At 38.9% G+C, this 10144-nt stretch overlaps 1 protein-coding gene across 1 annotated transcript; it reads left to right on the top strand.

Moving 5' to 3' along the window:
* Positions 1-1539: 1539 nt before the first annotated feature.
* Positions 1540-9834, top strand: soat1 (sterol O-acyltransferase 1). The gene is made up of 16 exons (XM_041041270.1): positions 1540-1677; positions 2178-2329; positions 3519-3577; positions 4650-4798; positions 4967-5026; positions 5190-5297; positions 5528-5813; positions 5993-6071; positions 6189-6273; positions 6405-6450; positions 6543-6672; positions 6794-6891; positions 7166-7264; positions 7442-7577; positions 7813-7958; positions 8137-9834. Exons 2-16 carry the CDS (start codon positions 2179-2181, stop codon positions 8212-8214), a joined length of 1710 nt encoding a protein of 569 aa, XP_040897204.1. The 5' UTR covers positions 1540-1677; position 2178; the 3' UTR covers positions 8215-9834.
* The last annotated feature ends 310 nt before the right edge of the window (positions 9835-10144 follow it).

Below are 10144 nucleotides of genomic sequence, written 5' to 3'. Positions count from 1 at the left end.
GAATTTATAGTTAAGAAGTCAGTGACTCACCCTCCACACAGGGAAATGATGTGCAGCACTATCAAAAAAAAAAAAACGATCACTCTGAATGTGGAATCAAACTGATGTCATGTGTATCTGATTTATTTGTAATGAACCTGTCTGTACCACACAGTAGATGCTGAACATATAATAGTTATTCCCTCTGTGTCATTAAAGTCATTAAAGATTAAAATCATTAAAGACTATTACCTGCACAGTTCCATTTATTCGATCCCCACTGTTACTTTCAGGCCTGACGCAAAAAACGATAAATCCCCAAGTTTGTTTGAACTGCCAGTTCCCATGTGTCCAAGTTCAGGGATGTTCAGAGGTCAATATACAGTTGGGTGACAGTTGCCATGTAATTTGTGTGACCATGGGAACATTTTAAACATTTATGGCTAATTTTGATTGTGCATGACTGTCAGAGCACATCACAAAGTGGCCTTTTTATGACAGAAAAAGCCTACAACCAGGCAGCTGAAATGGCCAGAGTCACGGGGGCCTTCACCAACAGACTTTTTCTGAATCATGCTAGTATGATATGACTGCCTTTTTCTAAGTGCATGTTGAGAGCCTGTTTGAGAATGTATCCATGTGTCTTTGCAGTTAATTGTATTTGCCACACTCAGTTCATAAGACCCATTCATTTTATGATTTGTAACCCATCATGCTTTACTCAGAGGGCATTATAAAACATGTTTTCACTTTTTCACTGTGGGACCATTGTTTTGTGGTCTTTTGATTAATTGCAACTGATTCTCTACAGTACTAAAGCAAAATACCAACTGACATGAAAATGTCTGTATAGTGCATCCTGATTTATTATCTGATCTTGTTATAGTATAGTTTTAACATTTTAATTGTTTCAGTTAAGAGTGTGCTTGTGCTTGATTTGTGTTTCATTAAATTACAGTGCAGCTGTGGATGGATACACAAAATAACCATAAAGAGATGCAAAACAACCACAAAGGGATGCAAAACTACCAAAACAGGAAACAAAACGATCACAAAGAGACAGTTTGAGGGTCCTGTAAAGGACGGGTGTATGCAGTGGGGGTTCTACATTGAATTACCCCCCCCCCCCCCCCCCCTTATTGATGACCTGCTCAGTCAATCGTAGGGGCTCTCCCCACCCAGCCAACCCCGAGTCAGGGTGCCATTTATCCATCCATTTGAAGGGAAATTGTGAAGTGAAAATTAACCCCATCTCCGATTCAATTTTGTTCATATGGAGACGTATTTATATATTTGTTCTTTATTACAAGCAACATGTGTTAAGTTTACTTCCTTTAAGTTCCATTGGATTGCTGTAGCAATCTTTTCTTTTCTTTTCTTTTTTCTTTTTTTTTTTTTTTTTTTTTTTTTACAACAGTCAGTTTTTACAACAGTCATAAATCATAAGTCATAAATACTGATGACTTAGTGCATGATGACAACGATGGTCAATGTTGTGGGCGCCGGTGACGTAGAAAGGAGGAGAGACTTTGGGCCAATCAGCAGCAGCTGCCCTGCTCATCTTCTCGTCCGTGTTTATACAATGGGGAAGGTGAGCAGCAGCGCAAACTGTTGTGATTGAAGGAGTCACACGTCTGAGTTTCGACTCGGTCACGTCGGAGGTCGGCTGAAGAAGAGAGCACCCGGCGGCTGAAGCGAGTGAGTATGCAGGAAGTCGGTAGACAGCATTTTCACTACAATTAGTTCGCTGTCAGACAAGTGTTTCTGTCACAGGCTGTAGCTAACGACAAACGTCAACAAGCTGGCTAATTTGCCTAGCTTGCCCGGCGCTAATTGCTGTGAGTATCATCAGGCAGAAGCATTACTGTGAGAGTAACGATAGCGTTACAGCATTAGTCAACCATTTGACTTTTAGCTGTCTTAATGGCGCTTACTGTCAAATTGACTCTTAATATTAGCTGCTGGGAGCTAACGGACCTGTTAGCTGTCTGTCTGTTGTGTGTCTGTCATGTGAGGCTGACTTGATAGTCATCTGGGTTTGCTTTGTCTGTCAGTCAAAATGCTTAGCATTTCTTATCAATCTGAGGTGGTGTGACCTCTGATATATTAGCTTCTTTGTCCACAAGACATAATACCTTTACTGTGGTAATGCTGCCTCTGTTTACTTCTTCACCTTGAAACTGAATCTGTTTCTTTAGGATGGAGAGCAGGGATGACTTTGTCCTCCGGTCCCGCTGCCGAGCCATATCTAAGATGCCCACCTTCTCTGATTCAGATGGCTGTTTGGATGGGGATTGCAGCCCAGGAGAACACCGAAAAGGCAAGGGAGACAACCACATTACCAGCAATGGTAAGAAAATCTGAACTCCCTCATCAGCAGGGCCAAGGAAGAGGACATTGACCTTTCATTGCACTGAAATTTGAGATGCAATGCGAATGTTGAGTCAACCACTTCCTCCCTTTTTTTGGTTTGAGTAAATTTCCCTGTATGTGTTACTCACTGAACCCATGTCATGTGATGATGTATTCCTAGCAATTTTTTTGACCTGTGGTACAGTAAGTGTGGTTAAGCTGGTTAGAGAATGACAGGGTAGAGTGTTTACTGCTAAACGGATTCCCATGCAGCTGACTGCAACATAGACGAGAAGTGATGAAGTGATCATGAAAAATGATGACTATAAAACACTGGTCTTGTGGCAACATGAGTTCTCTGTACATTTGGAAGGAAAATACCCAACACTGTTGTAGAAAATCCATGGGGAGGTAAAGAATAATGTCAGTAAAGTGTAATTTATTGTTATGGCTTTGTTACAGTGTCAAGTTCAGTCAGTTTTTTCATTCGTTACATCTTGCTAGACGGGTGCAGTCAGCAGTCTGCAGTCAGCATTTGTGTGACTGACCTCAGTAACCAAATGAACTTGTTCATCATCAGACAGCTGTCAAGACCAATAACCTATAATAACCTTAATCACAAGCAGTGGAATTTGCTTTGTTTGTCACACACTAGTTTGTACTGTCTAGACAATGACATAGGTGTGCCTTCTTTTGGATTTTGCAACACTGAATGAAATAATGGAATCTGACTTCTGCTGTTTCCCAAATAGTTACACTTTTACAATTTAATGACTAAAGCCTACAATCAACTATTAGCACCCTGTCAAATGTGTGAGTCATTGCTTAAAATTTGAATCCTGAAAGATTAAGTCTTTTGTATAGGGTTACACGTGCTATTAAAACAGATTTTAATTCTATTTAAACAAACCAGAGGGATTTCTTTTTGTGTGACATATCCTCAGATGCCCTACAGCTAGCCACTGGTATGTTATCTGTTGGCCATTTATTAAAATATGTGAAAGGAGTTGATGAATTGATATTTACATTTACCAGGTCAAAGTTCTGTTGAGACAAGGTAACCTGGCAACTCAGTTGGCCCTGTTATTTATTTGGGTGTGTCCATAGCATAGAGCTGTATTTTGATCCTGGAAAGTTACAGAGCATATGTTAACAATTATTATTTTATGGTCACTTTTCAATTTCAGGAAAAATTGAAGTGGAACATATGATCAGCAAAAAGCTACAACTGAAAAGGAAAGCAGAGGTTAGTAAATCAGTAATCTGAATTTTTAAAAAAAGTTCAACTTGGATGTTGAGCCTTTTTAAACTTTTAAACCAAGAAGAATTGGAGAGATCTTGGGTTTTCTCAAATTGATATATTGTCATTTTTTTTCATCCCACTGCCAATCAGTAATTCAGCTTAGATCAACACAGTCAGAAATACAGCACATTTTTATTTTGTTTGTGTGGTTTATTTCCACCAGTAACAGTCTTTTAGCCCTTGCTTTATTTACTGCCTTTATTTATGTATTAATATGGGTTCTCTGTCACACTCAGACATTCTTTGAAAAACTTTGTAAAATCAAATCCATCCATTCTGATCTCTCCTGAAGTCACTCTGACAGTATAAAATATGGATTATCTGTAAACGTGAGCAGGCTGTGCCTGGTGGCTAACAGGGTACACTGTGGGCAGTTACTGCAATACTGCAAGCAATGCAAGCAGCCTGTCGCACCTACTGTATGTTTTATAAGATGCAGTGTTGACTGAAGGTTATAGTGCCAGCATAATGCTAACAGAGCTGCTTTTGCCATGAAAGATCTCTGGCTTGGTGTTGACTGTTGATAAACATTCAAATTCATAATGCAGTTAACAGCAATACAAATGTACTCTTTATTACAAGGACATTATATGCGAGGTGAGAAAATGAGTATTGTTGACAATCCACTGTATTTATTGTAAATTGCTGATGCGCCAGTAAATGCTACAACCACGTTAGTGAAAGAAAATGTTTTATTCATTACTACATTTACATTTTAGCTGTTTAGCCAACGGCCTTATCCAGAGAAACTGCTGATGACTAAGTAGGTGATTCAGTGGGCTGCTCAAGGACACTTGAGAAAATTAGTCTTTATTGAGCAGTTTTAAAAAATGAGAAGCAGTGTCAGTGTAACTGAAACAATGAATCTTCAAAACATCGCACAAAAATACACCAAATTTGCATTATTCAGTAAAGCACGTCATTACTGCCTCTGAAGTACAAAATATTCTGTAGCTATTTAAGTATTTGCAGACTGTGAATGAAAACATTTTCTTTGTCTTTTTTTGTTGCTCAGTTCCTGAAGAGTGACCTGATGCGTCAGTTTGACAGTCAGGTCAATGACTTCATGGACAGTCTTATTGAAGAGTCGGCCAGCCTTGAACCTGCACCTGTTCCTGCTGTTTTCTCACCCCCACTGTCAGACAAGGAGAGGATCAAACTCAGGTTTTGCCATTCAGCTTCTCTATCAAATCAAATGTTGAATTCAGCTGTTTTAAGTAGGGTAAAACTGGTATTATGACACGTGGACAAACTGTCCCCTTTTCTCTTCTAGTCATACATGTTCTTTCTCCTACAAAAATAATACACTTTTTTCACTTTGCTTTCTTTTAGGCATTTTCGGCCTCCTCATGGCCAGGGAAAGCAGTTTGTCAGTCGCAGGTCCCTCCTAGAGTAAGTTGACACTTTGATATTAAAATCCTATAAATATTGCTTACACGATACTGAGGTACATTGTAATATGTGTTTGTTACAGTGCACAGTTTTATTGCTGCTTAAAGATTGTGTGTCGACTTGATGCACAAATACTTATTTTCTGCCATTTTTTTTTCTGCAGTGAGCTGTTTGAGGTGAACCACATCAGGACCATCTACCACATGTTTATTGCCCTACTCATTCTCTTTATCCTCAGTACACTTGTGGTAGATTTCATTGATGAAGGCAGGTAATATAAGACAGCTACGCATTATGCTTTTGACTTTCGTGTCCGTGTCTGTTGAGTCTGTTGAGAACTTGGCAAATCACCATCTTGTATCTTGTCTGTTTTTTTGTTTTGTTCTTTTGTTAATGAAATAAATTCCTTATATTGATATCACTTTTGAACTTGCTAAGATAATCTGTTATGAGCAGAGCCTTAAAAAGTTTCTCATGTCTACTTTTTCTCCTTTGCCCCAGACTGGTGTTAGACTTTGACCTGCTGGTCTACGCCTTTGGACAGTTCCCTCTAGTGGTGTGCACATGGATCTGCATGTTCCTGTCTGTGCTGCTGGTCCCCTTCACCCTGTTCCACTTGTGGTCACAGACCCAGTCTGGGTCTTATAGTCATCCCAGGTTGTACAGTTTGCTGCTTGGTTCTGTTTTCCTGCTTTACCAAGCTCTGGGTCTGGGATTCCTTCCCACATATGTGGTGGTGACCAACAGTTTGCCCCCTGCATCCTGCTTCATCATCATCCTGGAACAGGTATGTAACCAGTGGGACTGCTTGTAGCTTGATCAGTGTATCACAGTTGGAGTGTTGTAATATGCCACATTTCTTGCCTTTGAAATGTACTATATAAACTCACCCTCTGTTCTTGAATCAAATCTGTGGTAAAGCTGCATTAGCTGCTTTGTCAGTTTTTATTATTTGTCTAATTTCAGGTGCGTCTAATGATGAAAGCACACTCCTTTGTGAGAGAGAATGTACCAAGAGTTCTGGCCTGGGCTAAAGATAAGACCAGTATGTTACTTTCCCACTACAATATGTTTGTTTTTCTTTCTTTCTTTATCACAGCTACTGTATTCCTTTTTACTTATGTGATTAATGTTGATAAGCAGTCTCCCCTTTTGTCTTCAGGTCCCAGCCCAGTGGTCCCTCAGGTTTCTCAGTATCTGTACTTCCTGTTTGCACCCACACTCATCTACAGAGACAAGTACCCCAGGTAAACAGACCCTCTTTATATCCGTCAGTTGGCTTTGGTTTTGATGCCCTTTTGAGAACTGAACACAGGCCAGTGTTGTCTTGTATAAAATAGGGCATGTGTGATCAAACTTTGTTTCTCATTTCATGCAGGAACCCAGTGATCAGATGGGGTTACGTGGCCACAAAGTTACTTCAGGTACCAACATTTCGTGGCTGACTTTACTTAAGATTTCAAACAAACAATATCAGCCAATTTTTCTCACAGTTCCACCCATTCCCACCCCACAGGTACTAGGCTGTCTGTTTTATGCCTATTACGTATTTGTGCGGCTGTGCATCCCTCAGTTTCGCAACATCAGTCTACAGCTGTTTGACCTGAAGGCCATGGTCCTCTGTGTCTTTAACTCCATCCTGCCAGGTAAGATGAGCCACTGATTTCTGGACCCTCACATAAACCCCTAGCCTTACAGATTTTTTCTTTAATACCAGGAGGTGAGAGTTGCAGTATTGTTGTAACAGCCACATTTGTTTTTTTGCAGGAGTGTTGGTTCTCTTCCTGGGATTCTTTGCCTTCCTCCACTGTTGGCTCAATGCATTTGCAGAGATGCTTCGTTTTGCTGATAGGATGTTTTACAAGGTGGTGTTCTTGTGCTTTCACTCTCAGACATCTGTTGCAAAATTTAGATTAAAATGTAGTTATGCCTCTGCCCCGGCAACAGCTGGGGCCATAGCTGTCTTACTAAGTCTTTACTACATATAGGATATGAGTCTTGACAGACATGGATGGAAATTGCAGCTTGACTGGCTGCCAAAGGCATACAACTGCAAGGCAGTAATTCTTGTTCATTTTATGTGTGCTAAGTTAGTCGTATTTTATATTTGACATTATCCAATTTGATTACACACATCAGGATTGGTGGAATTCAACCTCTTTTGCCAATTACTATCGCACTTGGAATGTAGTGGTCCATGACTGGCTGTACTACTATGTGTACCGGGACTTCCTGTGGGTGAGTGTTTTTTCAGTCCTCTATTATGTTTACTTGGAGTTTTTTTACTTGCTGTTTTCTAATGATAGTTACATTTCCAAGTTATTGCTAATGTAAAAATGCATGGATCACTTGGATAACAACTTTGTACCGCTGATGTTTTGACTTGTTTTTTTCTCTCTGCTCTTGTCATTCCAGATGTCTCAGAAGCGTTTCAGACCAGCAGCCATGCTGTTTGTGTTTACAGTGTCTGCAGTGGTCCACGAGTACATTCTTGCAATCTGCTTTGGCTTTTTCTATCCTGTGCTCTTCTGCCTTTTTATGTGCTTTGGAAGTAAGAAAAACTACACACACACACACCTCACACATCTTCCCACATCTCACTGCTTTTTGAAGAGTGCCTTATGGAGATACAGATGTGTGACCCAAATTGATTCTCAGTATATTCCATTTGATCCTAAAATTTAGCCGAACCTAAAAACAACATTGTCCTATCTTGGTCATGAAACCTGGTTGTTTATCTTTTTGTTATACTTCCACCCTCATCTTCTATCTTCATCCTCTCACAGTGATGTTCAACTTCATTCTGCATGACCAAAGGAAAGGTCCCATCTGGAACATAATTATGTGGACATCTCTCTTCTTGGGTCAGGGAGTTATTATCTGTCTGTACTCCCATGAGTGGTATGCCCAGCGCTACTGTCCCCTTAAGGAGGTAACACCTTCAGCATTGCCTTGGCCAACCCGTTGATATATTGTTCTCTATAAACATGTGATGTGCTCTTTCTCTATGGATACTCTATAAAATTCATCTGAATGTTGGTTGTTTTTGGTTTTATCAGTCTTAAATATAGAAATAATTTCAGCTTTATATGTTGGTGTCTTTGTTTCAGCCTTCCTTCCTAGAGTTACTGAAGCCTCGCTCCTGGAGCTGTCAGAGAGGCTTGATGGTGGACGCTGATAGGCTGTGACCTGTATTTGGACTACTGACAGGGACTATCGCTGATCAGTAAAAATTTGACCAGCCTTTCTGTTACTTTCATAACTTTATGTCTTTAATATTGTTTTGCACTAAGGTCACGACTAAGTCTGTGTACGAATGTAGGTAAGAGGTCCAACAAGTATCTGCCAAAATGTTCTTTACTCTAACAGCTAAGTCACATTGATGCCTTACTTATTTGTTTTATGTTTTTTCAAAGGCAGCCCCACAACAAAATTGCAAGTTCACATAACCCCCCCCCATGTGAACTCTTTTATTTTTATGTACTATTTATTTTTCAGAAGTATTCCCATTACTTTTGCCTTGACCAACTGTGAAACCGCTCCCTGTGCCAATAGAATCGTGGCAATAATAATATGGCAGCTGAATACAAACATTACACAGTACAAACAATATTCTCATATGCAGTAATGGTTAATATTTAATAAGGTTTGCGGCTGCTACTCTATTATAACAGATGTTCAGTGTGCTGCTTGGAAAAACATTTGATGTTATTAACATTCACTGCCCATAAGATTTATTTTGAAAAACAGCCACTGTTTGGTGTTGTGTATAAATGTATAAGAAACTGGTTTCTGGAGTATAACTTGCAGTCAACTTCTCTGAAGAAGAAAATGAAAGTGGCACAAATTCTGATGGAGTTGGGAAATGATTTTGTAGTAAATATGAAAGTATAATTTGTGCGTCTAATGATTCAGGTGTATAGCATTTATACCTGAACTCTTATATTTTTTGAAAATATTTTCTTAAATCTGGGATTTCTAAATCCCAAATTTAAAACAAACTTTTTCTCTTCACCAGCTGTCAAGTCACAAGTTAGGAAATTAGACGCTTATGAAAAATCACAACACTGGACTGTGTAAAACAAAATGTTAAATGAAACAGATGATAGTTATGCTGTGGGGAGTGATTATACTCTGTGACTGCTGAATGTATCCTTGATTATTGAATTGAACTGGTGTGAACATATATCTATCTTTAGACAATTCCTTGTGAACCGAAATGAAGTTATACATTTTGTTCATGACCAATGTTATGTGAGTTATGTGCACTGATTTCAGCTGCAAGGTGAAATCACAACAGTTGCAGCTGGCTGCTGGAATATTACAACACTGAGATAAGTGATCATCACTAAGGGCTACAGTTTGCTTTGTCAGACATTGTGATTTGTTGTTTAAATCATACACATATACATTTTACAGAAAAGTAACTTTCATGTAAAACTAATGGAAGAAGGAATTTATCTGCTCGGTGTGCTTTTAGTTCATGTGATCTCAAAATATTGTATTTACACATTTGTATTATTTGAAAGAAATCAGTCATGAATCATTGCACAGTAAATGTTGCCAATTATGTAATAATTCAATGCAGGGAGACTATTTATGCTTATGGATAATGAGATGCACAATATAAAGTAAAAACCAGCAATGGGAAGCTCACCATTCCAAAAGAACTGTATGACCACAAGGTGGCACTGTATTAAAAGCTTTTATTTTCAAACCTTCCTCTGTTCATTTTGGCAAGAGAGGAAAATGATGTTAACTAACAACAGAAGTACCAACAACTTATTTTTTTAGTATGTACAGATAATCGTAGAAATATTGGAATCCCATGTGGTACTTAGTCCTAAGTTTGAGTTTGATCTCTTGAGAACTCCACATTTGGCTGATGTTTTAATCTTGCTTTATGCCTTTGAGATTTTGTTAATAAGGATAATATTTATTGTAGTGAAGGGAGCCAAGCTGCAGAAATTTTGTTTATTTAGATGAGCCATTTATTTTTGTGAGCAGAGCTTTGCCTACTTACTGTGATATTTGTGTTCATTGTGATCTTTTTTTTTTTCTGGCCATGAATAGCCTATTGTGTCAGGTGACAATTTTATGAATCAGTATGTTGTTCTA

Source organism: Toxotes jaculatrix, chromosome 6 (assembly GCF_017976425.1).
Source record: "Toxotes jaculatrix isolate fToxJac2 chromosome 6, fToxJac2.pri, whole genome shotgun sequence".
In the NCBI taxonomy this organism is placed as follows: Eukaryota; Metazoa; Chordata; class Actinopteri; family Toxotidae; genus Toxotes; species Toxotes jaculatrix.
Note: the sequence above shows the minus strand (reverse complement) of the source record. Positions and strands in the feature narration are given on the sequence as shown.

Coding starts and splice junctions, on each gene's coding strand:
- soat1 (XM_041041270.1), top strand. CDS start 2,179: ATGGAGAGCAGGGATGACTTTGTCCTCCGGTCCCGCTGCCGAGCCATA. Junction 5,814..5,992: donor TCATCATCATCCTGGAACAG/GTATGTAACCAG, acceptor GTCTAATTTCAG/GTGCGTCTAATGATGAAAGC. Junction 6,892..7,165: donor CTGATAGGATGTTTTACAAG/GTGGTGTTCTTG, acceptor TACACACATCAG/GATTGGTGGAATTCAACCTC.